Source organism: Sus scrofa, chromosome 7 (genome assembly GCF_000003025.6).
Source record: "Sus scrofa isolate TJ Tabasco breed Duroc chromosome 7, Sscrofa11.1, whole genome shotgun sequence".
Classification (NCBI taxonomy): domain Eukaryota; kingdom Metazoa; phylum Chordata; class Mammalia; order Artiodactyla; family Suidae; genus Sus; species Sus scrofa.
Window position 1 is genome coordinate 88,427,875 of NC_010449.5, and position 27,488 is coordinate 88,455,362.

General features: G+C 36.9%; 1 protein-coding gene across 1 annotated transcript in view; it reads right to left on the reverse strand.

Moving 5' to 3' along the window:
* The window catches only part of LOC100522152 (coiled-coil domain-containing protein 170-like), a 49,658-nt gene that overhangs the window by 11,930 nt on the left and 10,240 nt on the right, over nucleotides 1-27,488 (reverse strand). Inside the window, exons 3-7 of the mRNA XM_021100072.1 lie at nucleotides 16,450-16,706; nucleotides 7,600-7,735; nucleotides 5,314-5,628; nucleotides 4,009-4,186; nucleotides 697-788 (exon numbers count right to left, since the gene is read on the reverse strand). Of these exons, the coding sequence (XP_020955731.1) occupies nucleotides 697-788; nucleotides 4,009-4,186; nucleotides 5,314-5,628; nucleotides 7,600-7,735; nucleotides 16,450-16,706 (978 nt within the window). The remainder of the gene's footprint in view (nucleotides 1-696; nucleotides 789-4,008; nucleotides 4,187-5,313; nucleotides 5,629-7,599; nucleotides 7,736-16,449; nucleotides 16,707-27,488) is intronic.

The window sequence follows — 27,488 nt, forward strand, 5'->3', positions numbered from 1 at the left end:
TTATAGAGGACAAAAAAGGGAATGTTTTCTATTGCTTAAAAGAACAGGAGAGCAAAATCATTTTAAGTGCATTTGCTCCAGTGATCTGCAGAGCAAAAACTGATAGAACAGCATGACAAATGGATGAATCAAAAATTGTGCTCGAAGAATTTAACATATCTTTTCCAGAATCAAGCAAACAAAAGTAATCAGAGGTACAGACAATCTGAACCGTATGAATAATACGCTTGAGCATTAGCCATCTATAGACCTTTATACCCAACAGAGAACACGTTCTTTACAAGCACACAAGGGACAGTTACCAAAATAGACCAAGTGTTGGCCATGTAGGAAGCCTCCGTAAATCCCCAGGGATCACATCATACTTCTACCATGTTGTAATAAAATATAAACTCTTTAAAAATCCTATACATTTGGGAACTTAAAAATGTATTACTGTATTTAAAAGAAAAGATAAGGAAAACAGTGTATGTTAACATTTGTGGAACAAAGCTAAAGCAGTTCTTGACAGAAAAATTATTATTATTATTTTTTTTTTATGGCCACACCTGCGGCATATGGAAATTCCCAGGCTAGGGGTCGAGCCACAGCCACTGTAGAAGCAACGCCAAGTAGTTATGTTGTGAGCCACACAGGAAATCCTTGACAGAAAAATGATTAAATGAACGCATGTACTAGGATACTTGAAAGGTTAACCATAAACCAGTTGCTCTTATTCTTCCTCCTCCTATTCTTTTCCTTTCCTTCCTTTTCCCTTCTAAATGATTCAGTCCTAAAGCCATAGGCATCTGCAGAGGATGAGAAGGGAAATGGTGAGGCTCAGAGCAGACCTACAGACCCCAAGCAGGGTGACAAAAGAAGAGGGCTGCCCTGCAGATGGACTCAGAGCCTGACCACAGGTGAGGGCCCCTGTGGAGAGGTGACCTGTCATGGAGTGTTACAACCTGAATAGGTCAAGTAAGATGTATATATCATTCTGGAAATCAAGAACAAGTCTGGAACCCAAAGAAGAAGATGGATAAAGGAAACAAACAGGTAGGGACTAAAAAGCCAAAAGGTGGAGAACATTAAGTAAATGTGAAACATTAATAATTAGAAAAACATAAATTAGCAATCACTTTCTTCTTGATGGAAGGGCAAAAATTAGGAAGCTGTTAATATCAAGAAATGACAAGAATGTTGAGATTCAAGAACCCTTCTGTACCTCTGGTGGGACTATTTATTGTTCTGTGAGAGCTGTCTGGCAATACTTAGCCAAATGAAGTGTATGTATACCCTATAAGCCACCGATTCCAATCCTAAGTACCCCTAAGCAATTTTCTCTCAGGTCCATAAAGGGGGCTTGTAGAAGGATGCCAATAGTAATGCCGTTTGTGGTGGATACTCACCACTGGAGGAGTAGACAGGCCAAAGGAGGAGGGAAGGAAGGAAGGAAGAAGGAAAGAAAAAGGCAGATATGCACTCTGTAGAATTCCATGCAGCAGATGGAAGCAATGCACTAAATGAACAAATAGCAATGTTAAGTGGATCTTAAAAATACAATGCTGAGTAACAAAATGAGACTTTTTTAAAACATAAAACCACTTATGCAAATTTAAAATACATGCACAAAAATCACATTTAAAGGAACATAAACAAAAATATACACATTAAACATATTAGATTGGCTTCCTTTGGGGGAGGGAATATACAAAGGCCTAAGAAGGAATAAAGAAATAAGAAAGGGACTTTCTGTGGCCCAAATGAATGTGTTATGAACCATGGAGTTTGATTAACTCAACCTTCTGTATCTGAGGTCTAATTTTGAGAAGCAGGAAGACAAGGGAATCTAAGTGATCAAAAGAATAAAAAAATAAAAAGATACTCAACCTTACTGGTAGTTAGGTAAGTGTAAAAACTATTGTAGCATTTTGACCTCACACAACACATACTCTATAAACAAATGACAGCATCCAATGCTGGCTAGGATATGAAGAGAAAACAGACACATATATTGTTATCTGGAAAGTAAACTCCAGCCTTTTGGAAGGTAGTATTCTGGCAATGGCTACTAAAATTTAAAATACTCATACACTGTGATCCTATATTTCCACAGTTAGGACTCAATCTTTCCAAACCAGTGTGGAAAGAAATATATATAAACATTCTTACTGCAGCATTATTTGTAGTGCAACAAAAACTGGAAATAATAGAAGAACTATCAATAGTCCATAAACTGGGAATTGGTTGAATAAATAATTTATATACACACTATGGGAGACTGTGCAGCTATTAAAGAAGTGAGTTAAATTTATATCTTGGAGTTCCCATTGTGGTGCAGCAGAAACAAATCCAACTAGGAACCATGAGGTTGTAGGTTCATCCCTGGCCTTGCCTAATGGGTCAGGGATCCGGTGTTGCTGTGAGCCATAGCATAGGGTGCAGACTTGACTTTGATCTGGCATTGCTGTGGCTGTGGCGGAGGCCAGTGACTACAGATCCAATTGGACCCCTAGCCTGGGAACATCCATATGCCGCAGGTATGGCCCTAAAAAGACAAAAAGACAGAAAAAAAAAATCTATATCTTTTGACCTAAGGAAAGACTGTGAGGTACTTACTTCTTACCAAGTAAGAAGAATATTTTAACTAGTACAGTCCCAGTTTTGCAAAACTACCACCACCTATATATGTACTCATGTAGTTCCATAGTAGTTGTAGAAGTTACAGATACTTTGGTTACTGAGGTGAAATAGGCAGAAAGAGGGTTGGAGAAGATTATCATTGTTTTCTTCAACCCTTTTAACATAGTTTATATTCTTAAAATTTTATGTAGTATTTAAAAAATTTGCATGGAATGAATCATCACCAATTACATACTCAAGAGCAGAAGTAGAAGCTGGATTATTCTTTGGACTCTGCAGTGTACCTTGTTAACACCACTGCACCAAGTTCTGGAAGTTTTAAAAAACTGAGTGATAGGAGTTCCCGCTGTGATGCTACAGGATCAGTGGTATCTCTGGAGTGCTGACAGGTTCTGTGCCCAGCATGGCACAGTGAGTTAGCGATCCAGCATTGCCACAGCTGTGGCGTAGGTCATAAGTGCAGCTTGGACCTGATCCCTGGCCCAGGAACTCCATATGCTGTGGGAAAGTCAAAAAAGGCAAAAAACAAAACAAAACAAAAACTGGGTGATCAAAATATATTGGATTAATGGAATGAATGGAATGAGAGGCTGAATGAGAGGCTAAATGATTGAGTAGTGAGTGAGTGAGTTTACTCATTGAGATATAGCAATTATAGAGATAGTATAACACAGGTATGGGTATGACAAGCAATTCTGTGAAAAAGCAGTGAAACAGAATAAAAATCTCCTGCAAATAAACTGTATCACATCCTACCTATTCCCATCCCACCTATTCCCATCCCACTTTTAGGACTACCTTTTCCTTATAGATGCAGAGAAGCAGAAAATAGAAAAGGAAATCACTTATAAGGTAATTATTGATGAATAACAGCAACAAACCCTTCCAAATATGCATCATATCTAGCTGACAGAATACATCTAAAATTCCACCTTGGAAGAGTCATGAAAGAGTTTCTTTTTCCTCTAATCCTCTTGTAAAAGTACATTAAGAAATACTAAAAAAAAATGCCTTTACAATACATATCAAATATGTACAGTAGAGAAATAGATATGGATAGGGAGAGGATTTTTTATAAAATCACAAGGTTTAAAAGTTTGTTGCAAATTTTCCTGCCTTTCCTAATATTAAGAAAAGTACAGGGTGTTCCCTGGTGGCCTAGTGGTTAAGGGTCATTTGCCACTGTTAAGGCTTGGGTCATTGCTATGGCACATGTTTGATCCCTGGCCTGGGAACTCCCACATGCCATAGGTGTGGCAAAAGAAAAGTACGAATAGCATTAAGAGCTTTGAATATTAGTTAATATAATAAAATAGTATCATTTTCATTGTCAAAGAAATACTTATACTTAAGGAAATTCTTACTTTGTTCATGTCCAAGTCTAACCTTCCTTGAAAAAGGTCATTAATAGCAATTTTTCCTCCAGACGTTTCAAGGGTCTTTTATGTTCCTTATACTTTTCATCAGCTTCAGGTAATTTTCCAGCAGTTTCCTCACAGTGATGATACAGCTTCTCCAGTCGCTTAGTAAGCATCTGAATTTCCTGCTGGAGGCCTTCAGTTCTCTGCAGGGAAAAAAAAAATAGATACAGCATCCTGATGGTCCATGATTTCTATTTCATCTAAAAACTGCATGCAAGTTCTACTTATATTGACATTGCAACATAAGCTACTAAGGAGATGAATGGAGAAGACTTTTAAGATTTGACAAGTACACCCTGTCTTAAAAAAACAAAAGAAACAAAAGATTTGACATTTCATAGAGTACTGAGAAATAAAATTGTATGATGAGTTTTAAGAGAGCAGAGTGTAACAAAATTGGAACTACACAACAGACTGCTGTGTTGTAGGCTTTACTAACACATTGAATTTAAGCAATACCTATCTTCATTTGAATTTTCAGGTAAAGAGTCATGAAATTTACTAAAATGATTTGGATATAACAAGGAGACATATTCACTTAAACTTGCTGGTTCAATCTTTTGATAGACTTGACCAGTAAGTTAGTAAAAATGATGGATTTGACAATTTATTTTATTGCACTGACTGAATTGACCAGTGTTTAGTGGAAACATCCTTACCATGCCACTATTTTTAAACTAGCATTCATTGAGCTTACACTGAATGATACTAAGCATTTATCATGTATTAATATGCCCCCCACCCAACCACCACTCTACCCCTTTCCCCGCCAAAATTTACAAATGAAACTGAGGCTTAGAGAGGATAAGTAACCTGCCCAAGTGCACACAGCTGGCGATGGCCGAGCTGGGATCCATACTGGGCCTCTCTGCTCTTAACAAACATGCTATACAAACTCTACTGTGATAATGAACATCCTCTTCTCCTTTATCACTGCAGTAATCAAAATAAAATCAGAGCCACAGAGTTTACCAAATCAGCTAACATCAAAATCCACATCTTAGGAGTTCCCCCTGTGGTCAATGGATTAAGAGTCCAACTGCAATGGCTTGGGTTGCTGCAGAGGCTCAGATTCCATCCCCAGCCAGCTGCAGTGGGTTAAAGGATCCCGTGTTGCCGCAGGTATGGCTCAGATCTCAGCTGTGTCTCAGATTCAATCCCTGGCCCAGGAACTTCTATATGCTGCAGGAGCAGCCATTAAAAAAAAAAAAAAAAAAAAACACATCTTAAAACAAATTTGAAAGACTAATTCATCTGTCAATACACTTACAGACATCCAAAATGGCTCATTTGCACCAGGTTCCTGAATGCTCTCTGCCATAGCTTCCTCCATGGCTGGTATGGGTTCAACACTGTTGCTGGTAAGAGCAGACAACTGACTGAGAAATTTCTGATAGTGGGATCGTGCAGTTTTAGTTTCCCAGCTGAATGAATATGGAAGTCCGTCTAACTCAGGTACTTCTTTCTCCTTATGGATCAAATCTTGTTGACATTTATCCCAAATTTTCTGCCCATCTTTTGCTCCTTCAGAGTGAAAAATGGTGTCTTTCTCAAAGTTCTTGGCCAGGATAGCTTCATCCTTATCCTAAATATGCCAACACATGTGTTAAACTTCCCATGTGGAATTTAATATTGAGATATCTACTTCCCTTCTTGTGAAATGTGTGTATGGTCATAATATAAAACTTAAGGAGAAAAAGCTCTCAGTAGAAAGAGGGAGTTATAGAGAAATCAGAGACACAAGGGCATACTCAAAAACATCAAGAGGTGTTTTTGTGTGTGTGTGTGTGTCTTTTTTTTTTTTTTTTTTTTTTGTCTTTTTGCCATTTCTTGGGACGATCCCACAGCATATAGAGGTTCCCAGGCTAGGGGTCTAATCAGAGCTGTAGCCGCCGGCCTATGCCAGAGCCACAGCTACATTGGATCTGAGCCATGTCTGTGACCTACACCACAGCTCAGGGCAATGCCAGATCCTTAACCCACTGAGCAAGGCCAGGGATCGAACCTGCAACCCCTTGGTTCCTAGTCGGATTCGTTAACCACTGAGCCAGGACGGCAACTCCATGAGGTATTAAAATGATGTTATGGAGAAGCTATTTTGAGAAAATAGGAAATTTGGCTTAGAGAAGCAGCTAACCAAACCACTCCAGGTTATGGGGGAACTCTTTATAGAAAATTTTGAGCTAATAAATGTAGAAGGAATGGTACAACTGCAGTTTGCTTCTCCTAAAAAAATAATTGATTCAGGCAAGATCACCAATGAATGCTAAGGCAATAAAGTAAAAAATTGGCAGGGAAATGAATATTTTCATGAAGACTTAATTATGATTATAGAACATCATTAAATACTAACAGCTTTGATGATGTAAAAGCAAGTCCCATTTCTTTTCCCAACCTTCCCCTCATAAGCAGAGGGGAAAAAAAAAAAAAAAAAAAGACAATGCTTCCATTGTAAACAGGAAGAAAAAAAAAAAAAAAGATAAGCTTGTACTTCTCTCCTCCCCACCCTGACCTCAGGGGGAAGATTCTGCCGTTATAAATTCTTGTCTTTCCACCCAGTTGCCACCTTCAATTCTGAAAGCTGAATAAACAAGTTTAGTTTCTGGGCTTTATGTTCTGTGAAACTGGGAAATAGAGGGGGAGCTACAGTTGTTGAAATAATGATGGGCTTATCTCCCTAAAATCCTAGAAAAAAAAAAAGAAACAGGATGAAAGAGCAGTGGAAGAAAAGGTCAAAGCTATGGACCCTGGTATAGGAGAGTTTTTCAGAGATGTGACAGATAAATCAAAGAAGTGAAAAAAATGGAACGTGTTACTGTGAATTACTTGAAAGAAGTGATTAAAAATTGGAATTACTTTACTCTCAAAGTAGTTGCTGAATGTTTTAAAGTGGAACCCCTCACATCAATTGGATCATGATGGAGCTTGTTTTACATTCAGAATACATAATAAATAGTAATAGTCCATGGATTTCAAAACAAACCTTTACTGCTTCCTTGATAATATTCTGTCTCCCATTCTCCTCCAACACTCTTCCATAAAACTTCTACGCATCCTGTGAATTGCCATCTACTAAGGCCCAGGCTCACCTCTTCCTTCCAAACCCTCAGGGCATAATTCTAGATTTCAATGTCTAGTGTACATGATCCACCAATTTAGTTCTGTGGCTCCTATGCTTCAGTTTCAATGACTTTCACTCACACTCCTCTTCAACCCTGACACCCAGATCCCAAAACTCAGATTCTGTCAGCAGCAGGAGCTAACCCATACCAGAATTTAAAACTACAATATTTCACTCTTTAACCACCACCGCCTCCCAGCTCTCTCACAGCTCTATTCTCTCTAACCTTTTCTTTAATATCACAGAGACTTTCAGATACTCCTTGCACTTTCTCTCCATATCTTAGAAATTCTTCCAGTCAACCAATCTACACTGCTTCCTTTCATCCTTCATAAGAAGACCAACAACCATTCAACATTTGCCAATTATCTCCTGGAGTAACACAAGATGATACAAATCCTGTTTCTTTAAAAATCAGTCAAAATTTATTCTCACCTTCATCATGAAACTATCCAAGGAATCTTCTTGACCTTTCATACTCATATAAGGGGTGAATCTGTTAGACCCTGCTAACTTTTTCTCCAAAAGGTCTGCTTTTAGCTCTGCTTTTTTTCTTTCAACCAGATGTTCTCTGTATAAGATATCAGGAGGTGACAATATCATGAAACCAAGTCAATATTCAAAACACAATTAAAATAATAAAAAGAAACATCCTCCCTTAATATATATCAAATATGTGTATGTATTTCTTATTAAAACAGCTGTGTAGTTACCCAACAATTTCCAGGGAGAGTTGAGAAATGGTAGAGAAACAGGAAGAATAATAATCCAGGGTTAAGCCCTATAATAGTTATCTTGGGGGAAGTCAATTTTGAAACCATCCTTTTCAAGAGAAAACTTGAATATGAATATCTGTCTGCCACAATGGTAATATTGTGATGATCAGAAGGTTCCATATGGGTAAAAGTACAGTGGAGCCTCCATATTTGCAGGTTCCACATCCACAGAGTAAGCCAACATGAATTGAAAATATTCAAAAAGGGAGTTCCCTGGTGGTCTAGCAGTTAAGATTCAGTGCTTTCACCGCTGTGGTCTGGGTTCAGTCTCTGATCTGGGAATTGAGATCCCCCATCAAGCCGCTACGTACCACAGCCAAAAAAAAAAAAAAAAAAATTAAAATAGTTTTTTCCATAAAGTTCCAAAAACCAAAACTTAAATTTATATAGCATTTACATAATATTAGGTATTATAAGTAATCTAGAGATGATTTAAAGTACACAGGAGGACATGCATAGGTTATACAAAAATACCATGCCATTTTATATAAAGAGCTCAGCATCCACAGATTTTGGTATCCCCAGGGGTCTTTGAACCATCCCCTGTGAACTCTGAGGGACAAGGGATGAGGGATAACTATATTTCTATTTTTAGTAACACCTGAATGGGCTTTTCAAATGAATCCTTGAATGAGATTTCACAAAGGGTAAAGGAATTAGAAATAATGGTACAGCAATAGAGAATAGCATATGTAAAAATCTATTTTATTATCAAATAGAAAAACATCTAATTATTTGGTTCTTGTTTTGACAGGTATCGGTAATATTTTCTACCAGAGGCTAGTTTAGAGTTTCAGTCAATCTTTCATGTTTTTATATTCTCTTCTAAGATTTGCATTCTATAGAATTAGTAAATTTGAGTCAGGTCAAAGAAATTATCTGAATTATCTAAAGAGAAATTTTTAATTCAAAAAAATTGTATTAGAGACATGAAAGATATTCAAAAGGTTTAACACCTACAATTATAGTCTCAGAATGAAAGTAGACAGAATGGGAAAGAAACAATATTTTTAAAAATAAATCCCAAGAATTTTCAAAACTGGATGAAAGATAGCAGTTCTCAAATCCTAAGCAGGATAGATTCAAAGAAAGCCACACCAAGACATATCATCAACAAATTGCTACCAATTAAAAGCCAGAAAAGGGAGTTCCTGTTGTGGCTCAGTGGAAACAAAACCGATTAGAATCCATGAGAATGTGGTTTCAATCCCTGGCCTCATTCAGTGGGTTAAGGATCTGGCATTGCCACGAGCTGTTGTGTAAGTCTCAGACACGGCTCAGATCCTGAGTTGCTGTTGCTGTGGTGGAGGTGGGCAACTGTAGCTCCAATTTGACCCCCAGCCTGGGAACTTTCATATACAGTGGGTACAGGCCTAAAAAATGAAAACAAAAACAAAAACAAAAACAAAAAAGAGAGAAAAAGCATCCATTACCTTCAAAGGTATAGCTGTAGCTATAAGACTAATGACTCACTTTTCAAACAGAAATTAGTGAGGCCAGAAGATAACTGAAGGTCAGGCGATGGAACATGTTGGAGGATAATGTGAGAAAAAGAATATATGTAGGGGTGTGTGTGTGGGGGGGGGCTCAGTTTGCTATACAGGAGAAACTGACAGAATACTGTAAATCAACTATTATTGAAAAAATAAAAATCATAAAATAAAAAAATTAATTGAAGAAAGAAGATAACTGAAGCATACCTTAGAGTGCTGAAAGAAAAAAATACTGACAACATAGAATTCCATCTTCAGTAAAAATGCCTTTTTAGAAGGAAAAATGGGAAAAGTTCATTGCCAGAAGAATTACATTATATTGCAGGAACATTAGAGGCAATTAAGGAAAATGATCTGTGGTGGTTCCACAGAACTATAGGAAGGAATGAAAAGTTCCAGAAGGGGTGAGTATGTGGGTAAATAGAAATTAATGTCTATGTAAATAGACAAAAAACAAGGACCTACTGTATAGCATAGGGAACTATATTCAATAGCTTGATGACCTATAATGGAAAAGAATCTGAAAAAAAATATATGTAACTGACATATTAGTACTCTTATCTTAGATTTCCCTAGATTTTCATACCTAAGATTAACAACTGACAAATGTGCAGACATTTATGGAAGCATGATAACTCCTGTAATGTTTATAACAGAATATAGTTGAAAACAACCTAAATGTCCATAAATATGTTAGTTAAATAAATTGTGATAAATCCATATAATTTTAAAAAAACTTTGCATTTCTGTACACTAAATGAACTATCAGATACAGAAATTAAAGAAACAATTCATTTATCACTGTATCAAAAAGAATAAAATATTTAGGAATAAACCTATCTGTATTCTAAAAACTACAAAACACTGATGAAAGAAATTGAAGATGACACAAACAGATGGAAAGATATACCATATTCTTGGATTGGAAGAATCAATATTGTTAAAATGGCCATACTACCCAAGCAATCTACAGATTCAATGTAATCTCTATCAAATTAGCAATGGCATTTTTTCAGAGCTAAAAGAAATAATTTTAAAATTTGTATGGAACACAAAAGAATAGCCAAAACAACCTTGAGTAAGAAAAATGGAGCTGGAGGAGTCATGCTCCCAAATTTCAGACTATACTACAAAGCTATAGTAATCAGAATAGCACGGTACTGGCACAAAAACAGACATACAGACCAATGGAACAGGATAGAAAGCCTAGAAATAAGCCCATGCACTTATGGCCGATTAATCTATAAAAAAAGGAGTAAAGATTACACAATGGAGAAAAGACAGACTCTTCAATAAGTGGTGCTGGGAAAACTGGACAGCTACATGTAAAAGAATGAAATTAGAAAATCCTCTAACATTACATTAAAAAATGAACCCAAAATGGATTGAAGACCCAAATGTAAGACTGGATACTATAAAATTCCTAGAGAAAAACTTAAGCAGAACACTCTTAGACATAAATCAAAGCAAAATTTTTTGGATCCATCTCCTATAGTAATAGAAATAAAAGAAAAATATAAGCAAATTGGACCTAATCAAATTTAAAAGCTTTTGCACAGTAAATGAAACCATGGAATGGGAGAAAATATGTGCAGATGATGCAACTGACAAGGGCTTAATTTCCAAAATATACACAGTTCCTATAACTAAACATCAAAAAAGCAAACAACCCAACCAGAAAATGGGCAGAAGACCTAAACAGACATTCCTCCAAAGAAGACATAGAGATAGCCAAAAAGCCCATGAAAAGATGCTCAATATCACTAATTATTAGAGAAATGCAAGTCAAAACTACAATGAGGTATCACCTCACACCTGTCAGAATGGCCACCATCAGAAAGTCTACCAGTAATAAATACCGGAGAGAGTGCAGAGAAAAGGGAACCCCCCTACACTTTTGGTGGGAATGTAAATTGGTACCACCACTATGGAGAAGACTATGGATGGATGGTCCTTAAAAAACTAAAAACAGAGTTTCCACATGATCTACCAATCCCATTCATGGGCATATATCTGGAAAAGATGAAAACTTTAATTCAAAAGGATACATGCACCCCAACATTCACTGCAACACCGTTTACAATACCCAGGACATGGACAACTAAAATGTCCATCAACGGATGAATGGATGGAGTTCCCATCGTGGCACAGCGGAAACAAATCCAACTAGGAACCATGAGCTTGCAGGTTTGATCCCTGGCCTTGCTCAATGGGTTAAGGATGTGGCATTGCCATGAGCTGTGGTGTAGGTTGCAGACGTGGCTTGGCTCCTGAGTTGCTGTGGCTGTGGTATAGGCCAGCAACAACAGCTCCAATTCAACCCCTAGCCTGGGACCCTCCATATGTCGCAGGTGCAGCCCTAAAAAAGGACAAAAGCAAAAAAAAAAAACAAAAAAAAAAAACCCCAAAAAAAGATGTATGGATAAAGAATATGTGGTATATATCACAGCCATAAAAAATAATGCCATTTACAGCAACATGGATGGACCTAGAGATTATCATATTAAGTCAAGTAAGTCAGAAAGAGAAAGGCAAATATCGTAGTACTTATCACTTATATATGGAATATTAAAAAATGATACAAATAGAAAGTTCCCTGTGGTACAGTGGGTTAAGAATCCAGCACTGTGGCAGCTGTGGTGCAGGCCACAGCTGCGACACAGGTTTGATCCCTGGCCCGGGAACTTCCATATGGCATGAGTATGGCCAAAAAAATTTATAGAAATACAATTATTTTGAAAATATAAATAGACTCACAGACATAGAAAACAAACTTATGGAGAGTTCCCGTTGCGGCACAGCAGAGACTAATCCGACTAGTATCCATGAGGATGCAGGTTCGATCCCTGGCCTCACTCAGTGGGTCAGAGATCTGGCATTGCCATGAGCTGTGGTGTAGGTCACAGATGCGGCTCAGATCCCCCATTGCTGTGGCCGTGTTGTAGGCTGGCAGCTGTAGCTCTGATTTGGCCCCTAGCCTGGGAACTTCCATATGCTATGGGTGTGGCCCTAAAAAACCAAAAAAAGAAAAAAACTTATGGTTACTAAAGAGGAAAGAGGGAATTAATTACACATCTGGGATTAACCAAAACACACTACTAAATGTAAATAGACAAACAACAACATACTATATAACATAGGGAGCTATAATTTAATAGCTTGATGACCTACAATGGAAAAGAATCTGAAAAAGATTATATGTAACTGACTCACTTTGCTGTACACATGAAACTCTCACACCATGCACAAAAATAAACTCAAAATGGCTGAAAGACTTAAATATATGACAGGACACCATCAAACTCCTAGAAGAAAACATAGGCAAAACACTCTCTGACATCAACATCGTGAATATTTTCTCAGGTCAGTCTCCCAAAGCAATAGAAATTAGAGCAAAAATAAACCCATGGGACCTCATCAAACTGAAAAGCTTTTGCACAGCAAAGGAAACCAAAAAGAAAACAAAAAGACAACTTACAGAATGGGAGAGAATAGTGTCAAATGATGCAACGACAAGGGCTTAATCTCTAGAATATATAAACAACTTATACAACTCAACAGCAAAGAAAGCCAATCAACCAATGGAAAAATGGGCAAAAGACCTGAATAGACATTTCTCCAAAGAAGATATACAGATGGCCAGCAAACACATGAAAAAATGCTCAACATCGCTGATTATAAGAGAAATGCAAATCAAAACTACCATGAGATACCACCTCACACCAGTCAGAATGGCCATCATTAATACATCCACAAATAACAAGTGCTGGAGGGGCTGTGGAGAAAAGGGAACCCTCCTGCACTGTTGGTGGGAATGTAAGCTGGTACAACCACTATGGAGAACAGTTTGGAGATACCTTAGAAATCTATACATAGAACTTCCATATGACCCCGCAATCCCACTCTTGGGCATCTATCCGGACAAAACTCTACTTAAAAGAGACACATGCACCTGCATGTTCATTGCAGCACTCTTCATAATAGCCGGGACATGGAAACAACCCAAATGTCCATCGACAGATGATTGGATTGGAAGACGTGGTATATATACACAATGGAATACTACTCAGCCATAAAAAAGAATGACATAATGCCATCTGCAGCAACATGGATGGAACTAGAGAATCTCATACTGAGTGAAATGAGTCAGAAAGACAAAGACAAATACCATATGATATCACTTATAACTGGAATCTAATATCCAGCACAAATGAACATCTCCACAGAAAAGAAAATCATGGACTTGGAAAATAGACTTGTGGCTGCCTGATGGGAGAGGGAGGGAGTGGGAGGGATCGGGATCTTGGGGTTATCAGACACAACTTAGAATAGGTTTACAAGGAGATCCTGCTGAGTAGCATCAAGAACTATATTTAGATACTCATATTGCAACAGAACAAAGGGTGGGGGAAAAATGTATTCATGTAAGGATAACTTGATCCCCTTGCTGTACAGTGGGGAAAAATAATAAAAAAAAAGAAGCTAACAAAACATTACAAATCAACTATACTTCAAAAAATAAATAGGAAAGAAGGAAGGAAGAAAAGAAGGGAGGAAGGAAAGACATAAAAAAGGAAGGAAAGAAATCTCTTTGAAGATAACATGAGAAAATCTTAAGGAATACACACACACACACACACACACACACACACAACTATAGGAGCTAATAAACATGTTCACTAAGGTTAACAGGACACAATGTCAATATACAAAGATCAGTTACATGTCTACTCCCTGAAAATGAACAATCCAAAAATAAAATTAAGGAAACAGTTCTTTTTCCAATGCATAAAAAGGAGCAAAATATCTAGAAATAAATTTACCAAAATAAATGTAAAACATTTGCTAAAAACTGCAAAATATAGTTAAAAGAAATTAAAGATTTAAATAAATGAAGAGATGCCCCGTATTCATGGATGGTAGACAATTAGGACAGCATTACTCCTCAAATTGATCTACAAATTAAACAGAATGTCTATTAAAATCTCAGTTGCCTTTTTTATAAAAATAAACAAACCAATCTTAAAATTAATACAGAAAAGGGACCCAGAGTAGCCAAAACAATCTTGAGGGGAAAAAAAGAAAAAGTTAGAGGATTCACACTTCAAAACTTACTACAAGCTATGTAGTTACAGGACAGTGTGGTATTGGCATTAGAATAGATATATAGACTAATAGAATTGAATTGAAAATACAGAACTAACCCATACATTTATGGTCAATTGATTTTTTTTTTTTTGCAAGGTTGTCAAGAAAACAACCTTCTCTCAATGGGAGAAAGAATAATCTTTTCAACAAGTGGTGCTGGGACAGCAAATGGATCTCCACATGAAAAAGAATGAATTCAGAGTCCTAACTCACACTACGTATAAAAATTGGTCAAAATGGATCAAAGACAAAAGAATGATAAACTTCATCCAAACTAAAAAAATTTTGTGCTTCAGGAGCTCCGTTATGGCTCAGTGCAAACAAATCTGACTAGCATCCATGAGGATATAGGTTCAATCCCAGGCCTTGCTCAGTGGGTTAAGGATCTGGCATGGCCGTGGCTGTGGTGTAGGCCAGCAGCTACAGCTCAGATTTGATCCCTAGCCTGGGAACTTCAGTATGCCACATGTGCAACCTTAAAAAGACCAAAAAAAAAAAAAAATTGGGCTTCAAAGGACACTGTAAGAAACAAATAACCCAATTCAAAAATGGGCAAGGAATCTGAAGATATTTTTAAAAAGATATACAAATGGCCAATAGTCACATGAAAAGATGCTCAACAGCTTTAGTCTTATGGAAATACAATTTAAAATTGCAATGAGGAGTTCCCACTGTTGCTCAGAGGAAAAGAATCCAACCAGAAACCACGGTTGCAGGTTCGATCCCTGGTCTTGCTTAGTGGGTTAAGGATCCAGTGTTGCCATGAACTGTGGTGTAGGTTGCAGACATGGCTAGAATCTGGCATTGCTGTGGCTCTGGTGTAGACTGGCAGCTGTAGCTCCAATTCAACCCCTCACTGGGTAATTTAAAAGTAAATAAACAAATAATAAATAAATAAATTTTAAAATAAATAAATAAATTACTCACTGAGTAATTTAAAAATAAATATCTAAAAGAATATTTAGAAAAGAGTGTTGATAGCAGCTTATTCACAAAATTCCCTGCAAAGGAAATAACCCAATGCTCATCAACTGATGAATGGACATACAAAATGTGGTATATCCTTATGATGGAATATTATTCAGCCATAAAAATAATGAACTAGTGATTCATACTCAACATTGATGAATCTCGAAAACACTGTACTAAGTGAAAGAAGTCAGACGCAGATGCTGTATGTTACATGACTACATTCACGTGAAATGTCCAGAAAAAGCACAGTGAAAGAAAGTAGATTGGTGGTTGTCAGAGACCGCAGAGACTAGAAGGGAAGCAACTCCTAAGGGACATGGAGTTTCTTTAGGGGGTGATGAAAATGTTCTTGAATTAGAGAGTGGTGATGATTGAATATACTAAAAATACTGAATTGTATACTTGTAAAAGGATGAATTCTAATGGAATGGAATTATATCTCAACTAAGATATTTTCAAAAAATATAATTTTGAGGGATTTCCCTTCTTGGCTCAGTAGTTAATGAACCCAACTAGGGTCCATGAGCATGTGGGTTCAATCCCTGGCCTCACTCAGTGGGTTAAGGATCCAGCATTGTGGTGAGCTATGGTATAGATTGCAGAATTGGCTCGGATCTGATGTTGCTGTGGCTGTGGTGTAGGCTGGCAGCTGTAGCTCCGATTTGACCCCTAGCCTGGAAACTTCCACATGCTGTGGGTGCAGCCCTAAAAAGCAAAAAAGGAAAATATATATATATATTAATTAGTATAAGTACACAAAATAAGTATAATTTTGAGTTGGGTATGCGAAATTGTTAGATTTAAATTCTGTAATCAATCAGGAATTCAGAGTTCATATACTACTTATAAACTTATGACAAACAACATGTTTGAAAACGAAATAGAAAATTCCCTACCTGAGAAGGTTTTCTAGTTCTGTAATTCTTTCAGTTAGATCCCAGTTGCCTCTTTCAAGACTCTGAATATTGGTGTTTTTCAAAGATTTAATTCTGGTTAGTGAAGCAATAAGTTCCTCTAGGTTCTTGATATCATCTTTCAGGGACATTATCTGGAATGACTGTTGCACATTATTTTCTTTGTAACTTTCTAACTCACTCTTCATTTCTTGCAATGAAGTTTCTTTTATGAAAAGTTTGTTTTGAAGATTTCTTAGCTAATGAGAAATGAAAAGTGTTATTTTAAAATCACTTATAATTTTGCTTTTAGAAAATTCATGATTTTAAATCGTGACTATTTAAATTATAAATGATTACACAATACAATGAAGAATTTTGAATCTCCTAACAGCAGATTCCAATGTTAAATATGTTTTAAAAAATCTTATCAAATTGACACATAGGATTTGGAATAAGTGTTTTATTTTCATCAACCTTAAAGTTGTTTAAATCTTGATAGAAAAGTAAATTATACAAGTACTGAATTCTATAGTTTCTAGCAGAAAAGAAATATTTGACGCTTTGGACATAGTATTTTGTTTCATGTTAGGTCATAAAAGGGAGTGTGGTCACCGGTCTCTTTTCTAAAGTACAGCCTATATTTATACCACTTGGTTGGTTCCTGGCCTTGTTTGTGCTGATCAGAGAAATGGATGGAGGGGAGAATCAGGAGAAAGAGCTAGGCTTAAATTGACTATATGTATTTTAAGGCAAATAAAGAAGAGATCATAAAGCTATAAAGAGAAGAGTGATGGCTTGTGAGAGGAGAAGGAACATGAGAGAGCCACCAGAGGCTGCCCTTAGGGGAAGGGAACAAAAAGGATTGGAGAGGCAAGGGGCACAGCTGCTATGAGGTGAGTTATTTATCTTTGAGTAGCATGTAAAAAGCCTCTTCTCTTCTCTTCAATCTGATAAGCAAGGAATGTTCACTAGATGAAGAATATTGAGGCATTGCTAACAGGTCATCTAACTTTTAATCGAATTTGCTCAAATTTCTTTCTTTCTTTTTTTGGAGGTTCCCAGGCTAGGGGTAGAATCAGAGCTACAGCAGCCAGCCTACACCACGGCCACAGCAACATCAGAACCCAGCTGCTTTTTTGAACTACACCACAGCTCACGGCAACGCTGGATCCTTAACCCACGGAGCGAAGCCAGAGATTGAACCTGCAACCTCATGGTTCCTAGTCGGATTCGTTTCTGCTGCGCCATGACGGGAACTCCTGCTCAAATTTCTTAATGGGCAGTGTATAAATCTGATAAAACAGTAAGGGGTAAGGGGGGAAGCCAAATTTCATTCAGCATTGCAAAAGATCGTTATCTTTATAACCAGAAAAAAGGTCAGGAATACTTTATTATTGAAAAAAATGCATTAATTAGAAATGCTCTAATTCCCAGCAGCAAGATTGAGCATATTAAACTAAATTTCTAGACTAGTATGTACATAAATATGTCTTTTAAAAGTCTGTGAAATTAAAAAAAATAAAATAAAATAAAATAAATGGAGTTCCCGTCGTGGCGCAGTGGTTAACGAATCCGACTAGAAACCATGAGGTTGCGGGTTCGGTCCCTGCCCTTGCTCAGTGGGTTAAGGATCCGGCGTTGCCGTGAGCTGTGGTGTAGGTTGCAGACGCGGCTGGGATCCCGCGTTGCTGTGGCTCTGGCGTAGGCCGGTGGCTACAGCTCCGATTCAACCCCTAGCCTGGGAACCTCCATATGCCACGGGAGCGGCCCAAGAAATAGCAACAACAACAACAAAAAGACAAAAGACAAAAAAAAAAAAAAAAAAAGTCTGTGAAATTTAAACAATGAAATAAACTGTATATGTTCTCAAAATATACCTTTATGTAATTTTAAATTATGCTGCTATTAAAAAAAAAAAACACATCTCAGTAAAGCCAGAAATTTTATAGAGAAGGAAAATATGGAAGAATAGAGACCTCAAAATCTGGAGGAACAAAACAGCCTGTGGCCAAAAATCAGTTAAATTTTCTTACCCACCTTACATTCTTGTTGTAGGAAATAAAAATAACATATACCAAGGGCCTAGCATAGTGTCTGGCACATATTAGAATATAAGTATACACTAAATTATAAACATATACTAAATTGCCATTTTGCTCCCTTGGAACTTGAAATTAAGTCATCCAAAAATGCACTCCATTGAACTTTACTAATTAGCTGCACAAGCGACTAAACTACCTGAAATGGAGCAGGGTGGTAGAGGCACCAACAAGGTCTTGCAGATGAAGTGAAAGATTTGAGCTCAAGCTAAAACCCATTTCTCTTCTTCATTACCCAACCACATCGATAGTAAGAACCCTCTGGGCTCATTCTTTATCCACTAAGTTCGATTTTCATATCATTCCATCTCTCATCCGTTATGCCTCACCATGGAAATTCTTCTCTCTAAAGTCGCCAATGATCTCATGTTAGATTCAACAATTCTTTTTCATGGTCGTCATATTCCACGTATCACTGAAGCCGGTGACACCCAGTTCTTTTGCTAGAGACAGTCACTGGCACTTGGTATCCTATTTGTGATGTCTTCTTGTTCCACAGAAGTAGGAAAAAGACCTGTTATTTTTCCCAACTCCCTTGTAGAGGCTGGGGTTCTCTAGGCCAATGGTACTCAAACTTAAGCATGCTTCAGAATCACCTGGAGGACTTCTTTAAAAACAGATTCCTAGGCCCACTCCCAGAGTTTCTAGTTTGGCCTGGAATCTGAGAATTTGTATTTTTGCCAGCTTTCTGGGTGATGTTAATGCTGCTTGTCTGGAGATCCACTTTGAGAGCCACACTATATGTAAACAGAGCTGCACCAGAAAGAGATATATTCCCATGAAATTTAGATTAAAAGAGAAAAGATCATCTTCTCACTGCGATTTCTGCTGTGAGAACATTCCATTACCTGGGTAGAAGCTTTGTGGAAGTCGAAAGCAGTTGTGACTGTGCAATAACGGCTCAATGGCAGTAGCTGCAAGTTCTGGATCCCAAGATCTCATCTACCGTCACGTGTATCTGAACTCATTCATCTAATACTGGTCTCAGTTCTCACACCCAAACTTTCCAATCAATTTGTATATATGTAATTATCTGTGTTAAGTAATTTTCTCTTTGAAATGCTCAGAGCGGTTTCTGTTTTCTGCAGTGATTCCATGACTGATCCTTGGCTTTCATGAAACCAGCGGTCTCTTTTTTCTCTCCCTCTCTGATTTTCTTTCCATTCTTCTATTATGTTTCTTTTCCTTTTCATGGAGGCACTCCTAGTGCAGGTATTCAAGAACAGTGCTAAACTGGACGTGACAAATCCTATGTTGTCTTTTGCTTTGTTTCTCTTTAAGTGACCATAAGAGAGGTAAATGTGATCTTTTAAAATATGCATCTCACAGTGTAGAAGCCAAAGAGATGAAGCTTCCCAGTGTGAAGTAGAATCTTCAGAACGCAATAAACTCTTCATGATCAGCCCCATAGCCTCCAGGATTGCACCAACTTCATCATTTAGACTGCTTTTTAATTCCATTTCCAGCACATGACCAATTTTCTTTATAAAATATTATTCCATTTCCCCAAAAATATGCATATTAAACCTTCTCTAGTCTTGACCCTTGAGCATATGATTCTCATATGATAATTGCAGCCTTCCTATCCTAGAGGAAATGGAAATGGTAAATGGCATACAGTCTGAAGTTGAGTTTTTAAGATATTCTGGCAAAATTTTGAAGAGAAATCAGTTTTGCAATATAGTGAGGACAGGAATTCTTTAAAAACATTTTTGTTAGCATTTTTATTAAACTAAAACTTCTTAAAATAGAATATAATCACTAGTGAAATAAATTTAGCAAATTCTCCCCAGAGGAAAAAAGTGATTAATTAGTTAAGAGAACTCAGTGTCACTGATTGATAATGAATTAAATTTTTTTACATTTTGCTAAACTATAGGATAAGATTTTTCCCTTCTCTTACTTTTCACATGGGTGAAACTTTTACTCCCTGTGCAAAGAGCTATTCTTTTATGGCATTTCTTAAGCATTTTCATGCTTTCATTCATTTGTTAGTTTCTATTATCAAAATATGTGATTTACTTCATTCCTGAGTCTGTGTATTATAAATCAGATCCTGTTTTAAGACCTATTTATTTATCATAAATTAGTTTACTTAAAATAATAGATTAAATATTCTATGAGAGATCTATTTAGAAAATACTTTTGCAGGGGTTCCTGTTGTGGCTCAGCTGTAACGAACCCAACTAGTATCCGTGAGGATGCTGGTTCAATCCCTGGCCCTACTCAGAGGATTAAGGATCTGGTGTTGCTGTGAGCTGTGGTGTTGGTCACAGGTGCAGCTTGGATCCTGAGTTGCTGTGGCTGTGATGCAGGCTGACAGCTGCAGCTCCAATTGGACCCCTAGCCTGAGAACCTCCATATGCTGTGGGTGCAGCCCTAAAAAAAAAAGAAAGAAAGAAAACACCTTCTTTTTTGAAAAGAAAGAAAGAAAAACAAGATCAAATGTTCTAAAAGTGACAAGTTTAAAATTCACTTATATTTAAATCTTTCATTATAAAACATGTCAGATCAGAGTATTTTTTGATTCACCCCTTTTTTTAACTCTCCCCCTCAAATCACTTGGTTCATTTTACCTCGCATAGGTCTTTCATACCTACCCCTTCCTCCCCATTATTAATTATTATGAATTGGCCTAATATTACTTTATTTTATTTTAAAAACTTTTAAAATTTATTTAGTTTTTTGGCCTTCAGCATATGGAAGTTCCTGGGCCAGGGATCAAACCCATGCCACAGATGCAACCCAAGCCACAGAAGTGACAACATCAGATCCTTAACACTTTGAGCCACCAGGGAATTCCTAAGTGGCCTAATTTTAATATTGTTGTGTCTCAGGGAATTGGGAGGCCTGAGGAGAGGGAGAGAGATGGGGAATGGCAGTTGGGTGGAGCAGTCAGAATTCACACACATAAGTTCACTGTCTTATATGGGCACAATTCATGGGTCCCTAAAACAATTACAGCAGTAACATCAAAGATAGGTCCCTACAACAAATATAATAATGAAAAAGTCTGAAATCAGCAAAAGTTACCAAAATGTGTCATAGTAACACAAAGTGAGCAAATGTTGTTATAAAATGGTGCTGGAAGACTTGATCAATACAGAGTCTTTATCATGTAAAAAACCTCACAATATCTGCAAGGTGCAATAAAACAGAGCACAAGGTATTCCTGTGTCATAAAAGATAAAGAATCCCAAATTTTTGAATAGTTTGATGTTGGATTTGGACATAATGAACCAGATGTACGTTCAGAACTTAGCTAAATTTAGGAACTCCCCAAACTCAGATATAGCCTGCTGATAAAAATTGTCCACAAAGGACTTATATCTAGACTACATAAAGACCTCTATATTCTCAAAAACAATCTTAATAAAAAATGAGCAAAAGACTTGAACAGAAACTTTACTGGAAAGGATAAGTGGATGGCAAATAAGCATGTAAAAATATGTTCAATATCACCAGCCATTAGGGATATGCAAATTAAAGCCACAGTGTGACACCACTACACATGTATTTTAGTATATCTAAAATACAAAATATTGATAACACCAAATGCTGGTGAGGATGCAGAGAAACTGGATCACACACACGTCACTGGTAGGAAGGTAAAATGGTCCAGCTACTCTGGAAACTAGTTTGGTAGTTTCTTATAAAACTACATATACAAATATTATATGACTCAGCTATTGCATTTCTTGGCACTTATCCTAGAGAAATGAAAATTATGTTCACACAAAAACCTGTATATTGATGTTCATAGCAACTTTATTTGTGATAGCTGAAAAACTGGAAGTGACCCAGATAGTTGTCAACAAATGAATAGTTAAATAAACTGTGACCTATGGAATGGGAGAAAATAGTTTCAAATGATGCAACTGACAAGGCCTTAATGTCTAAAATATACAAACAACTTATACAACTCAACAGAAAAAAAAAAACCAACAACCCAATCAAAAAATGGGCAAAAGACCTGAATAGACATTTCTCTAAAGAAGATATACAGATGGTCACCAGGCACATGAAAAAACGCTCAATATCACTAATTATTAGAGATATGCAAATCAAAACTACAATGAGGTACTACCTTGTACCAGTCAGAATGGCCATCATTAATAAGTCCACAAATAACAAATGCTGAAGAGGGTAGGTACCTTCCTGCACTGTTGGTGGGAATGTAAATTGGTACAACCACTATGAAAAACAGTATGGAGGTACCTCAGAAAACTAAATATAAAATGACTATATGACCCCACAATCCCACTCTTGAACATATATCCAATCAAAACTTTCATCGAAAAAGATATATGCACTCCTATGTTCATTCTAGCCAAGACATGGAAATGTCCAATGACAGATGAATAATTAAGGAGATGTGGTATATACACACAATGGAATACTACTCAGCCATAAAAAAGAACAAAATAATTCCATTTGCAGCAACATGGATGGAATGAGAGACTCTCATACTAAATGAAGTAAGTCAGAAAGAGAATGACAAATACCATATGATATCACTTATATCTGGACTCTAATATATGGCACAAATGAACCTATCTACAGAAAAGAAACAAATTCATGGACTTGGGGAACAGGCTTGTGGTTGTGGAGGGGGAGGGGAGGGAGTGGGATGGACTGGGAGTTTGGGGTTAGTAGATGCAAACCACTGCATTTGGAGTGGATAAGCAATGAGATCCTAATGTATAGCACAGGGAACTATATTTAGTCACTTGTGATGGAACATGATGGAGGATAATGTAAGAAAAAGAATATATATATGTATATGACTGGATCACTTTGCTATACAGCAGAAATTGACAGAACATTGTAAATCAACTATAGTAGACAAAATAAAAATCTTTAAAAAAACTGTTCCCGTCGTGGCTCAGTGGTTAACGAACCTGACTAGCATCTATGAGGGCATAGGTTTGATCCCTGGCCTTGCTCAGTGATTTAAGGATCCAATGTTGCTGTGAGCTGTGGTGTAGGTCACAGATGTGGCTCAGATCCAGCGCTGCCGTGGCTGTGGCATAGGCCAGCGGCTACAGCTCCGCTTGGACCTCTAGCCTGGGCACCTCCATATGCCACGGGTGCAGCCCTAAAAAGACAAAAAAAAAAAAAAAAAAAACCAACTGTGGTACATACATACCACAATCTCAGCAATAAAAAGGACCGAATTATTGATACATGCAACAGTCTGAACAAATCTCCAGGAAATTAGGCTGAGTGAAAAAGCCAATTTCAAAAGGTAACATATACATGATTCTACGTGTATAACATTTAAAAATCAGCTTTAATGGGATATAATTTATAAATTCATCGATTTAATGTATACAGTTGAGTGGTTATTAGTATATGAATAGAGTTGTGCAGCCATATTGAACTGGTTTATTTTTTACTTTTTAAACTGAGATATAATCCACATACTATAAGTATATAAAAATACATCCAACATCAACAGCCATTCACCCTTTTTAAGTGTACAATTCAGTTTTTAGTATATTTATAGGTCGTATAACCGTTACCATGATCTAATTCCAGAACACTTTAATTTCCCCTAAAGGAACCTATTAATGGTAGTAGTTACTTCCCATTCCTCCCCACCTCCCAGCCCCTGGCAACCACTAATATATTCTCTGTTTCTATGGATTTGCCTATTCTGGACATTTTATATGAATGGAATCATACAACATGATGCCTCTTGTGACTGGCTTGTTTTCACTTGCATAATGCTTTAAGGTTCATCCATGTTGTAGCATGAATTAGCCTTTTTATGGCTGCATAACATTCTGCTGTATGAATATATCTCATTTTGCTTATCTACTCATCAGTTGATGGATATTTGGGTTGTGTCTATTTATTTGGCTTTATGAATAATGCTACAGTGAACATTCATTTGCAAGTTTTTATGTAAATATATGTCTAATTCTCTCATGTATCTACCTAAGAGCGGGGTTGTTGGGTCACATGGTAACTTTATGTTTAGTTTTTCAGTATATAACACTTTTGAAATGACAACATTTTAGAAATGGAGAAGAGATTAGTGGTTTCCTGGAAATATCATGTGAATATATTTATATAAGAATTAAAGACTTACTGAATAAATGAATTTTCTTTTTTGGCCCCACCCATGGCATATGTGGGTGTCAAATAGAAAGGGGAAGGATCTTTGTGGTGTCAAAACTAATTGTTCAGCAATTTGATTGATTGCTTAGGACTTAATACACACAAACACACATGTGAGTATAAGTAAAACTTGGGAAATCTGAAAAACATTGGTGGATTGTATTGTATCAATGCCATTATTTCAGCTGTTACATGACACTATAGTTTTGTAAAACCTCACAGTTGGGAGAAACTGTGCCAAGTTTACAATGAATCTCTCTGTATTATTTCTTAAAACTGCAAATGAATCTATGATTATCTCAATAAAAATTTCAAATTAAAATTAATAATAACTGATGCTATGTATTTTTCTTTAGTCGCAAAATTTATACTGCCTCCATTCACCCCCTCCAGAGCTGGTTGCCTTCACCAGGTTTCTACTGTTTGCCCGATTACTGCATTATTAAGGGAAAAAAAATCTTAACTGCACAACAATCATATTGCCCTTGAAATAGTCTTTACAAAAATCAAACTAAAAATACTAGCAAAATGCATTAAATTTATCTTAAATTTAAGATAGTAGGCCTTTGTTATACTCATTATCAGTAATATTTTTACAAGTTGTTTACCTTTTATTATAACAGTAGCACATCCAGCACTACGCAAAAATTCTGGTTCAATATCATATTTCCTAAACTAGACAAAACAATTACCAACTGAATACTTTAATACTTATCTCTTCTATAGCTAGCTCTTCCTAAATATAGCTCTCTTGCACCTGTTTCTCCATTATTGGACAGAAACACATGATAATTATTTTTGTATGTCCCACAAAGAGATAGTTAATTACAAAAAAAATTAAATGCACACAGAGAAGAGAAAGACTGCCTCATCAAGACAATTGTGTTCCTCTAGGACTAAATAATAGGTTATTGAAAAAAGGAAAGATGATTCATGCTGAAGGCATTCTGTTAAAATCACTACACTTTAAAAAAATAAAATAAAATAACACAGTTAAACTGTCATTGATTTTTATTAAATTCAGGAAATACCAATACGAGCTAGGGAACAGTTTTTAATGTATATAGTACCTAAAATCAAGTAAAAAATGAGAACTTGTAGTTAAATATCTTAAGACAAATAGATTAAAAATACATATAGGTACCAAATGCTTTCTGTATATACAGAGAATTGCTTTTAAAAGTGCTTGCAGGAGTTCTCGTCGTGGCGCAGTGGTTAACGAATCCGACTAGGAACCATGAGGCTGCGGGTTCAGTCCCTGCCCTTGCTCAGCTGGTTAGGGATCCGGCGTTGCCGTGAGCTGTGGTGTAGGTTGCAGACGCGGCTCGGATCCCGCGTTGCTGTGGCTCTGGTGTAGGCGGGCGGTTACAGCTCTGATTCAACCCCTAGCCTGGGAACCTCCATATGCCGAGGGAGAGGCCCCCCCACCCCCCAAAAAATGGCAAAAAGACAAAAAAAATAAAAATAAAAATAAAAAGTGCTTGCAAATTCTTAAAAATAGCTTACATATTTTCTTTAAAACCTGTCTTCTTTTTTAACAATTTGGTTTAAAAGGTTTTTTATGAACTAGGGTATAGAATTAAACCCTAACCTAATCCAAGTTCAAATTATCAAAAATTCCAAACTTCACAAGTATTAGCAGTAAGTTTTTCTGTGGAGAAGAAGAACAATTCTTCTTATAGCAACATTGCTACAGTTTTCAGGGACTGTACCACATTTTTTTTTTTTTCTTTTTGCTATTCCTTGGGCCGCTCCCGCAGCATATGGAGGTTCCCAGGCTAGGGGTTGAATCGGAGCTGTAGCCACCGGCCTACGCCAGAGCCACAGCAACGTGGGATCCCAGCCACGTCTGCAACCTACACCACAGCTCACGGCAACGCCGGATCGTTAACCCACTGAACAAGGGCAGGGGCCGAACCCGCAACCTCATGGTTTCTAGTCGGATTCGTTAAGCACTGCACCACGACGGGAACTCCCATTTTTTTTTTTTTTGAAAGAAAAGACAAATTAAGAAATCTCTCCAAAATGTCATAAGATTTATTATATCCATGTAAATTATCCTTAAATTTAATTTCTATTCACCTCTATGCTAAAAGACGGGCAAGTTTAGCATGAAAAATTTATATTTATCTCTGTCTGTCTGTCTATCTACCTATCTATCTATCTCAATGAAAAACTATTTAAATGAAAACTGGAGTCAGGCTATTGATAGATAAGATGGCAAAATAGAAATTTAATGAGGTCCTAGGCAGAAAAGAAGTCTCAAGGAACAAAGCCACCTTTATGGACTAAGTAGGGTCCCTCAAAATCCATTATGTTGGACTCGTAACCCCCAATACGACTATATTTGAGGATAAGGTTTTTAAAGATGTAATTAAGTCAAAATGAGATCTTTAGTGTGGGCCGTAATCCAATATGACTAATGTTCTCAATAAGAGGAAGAAATTTGGACACAGTTACAGAGGGAAGACCGTATGAAGACACCAAAAACAGACAGCCATCTACAAACAAGAGAGAGGCCTCAGAAGAACACTTCTTCCCACTATGAAAAAAAAGTAATTATGTGAGGTAATGACAATATTAACCAAGCTTATTGTGGTAATCTTCTCACAATGCCTTTGTATATCAAACCATCATGTTGTACATCTTAAATTTACACAATGTTACATGTCAGTTATGTGGCAATAAAGCCAGGGAAAACATTAAAAAAGAAGAAGAAACTAGCCTGCTGACACGTCTACCCTTCAGAATTGTGAAAAAATTAATTTGTTATGTAAGCCACTCAGCCTGTGGAACTTTACTATGGCAGCCCAA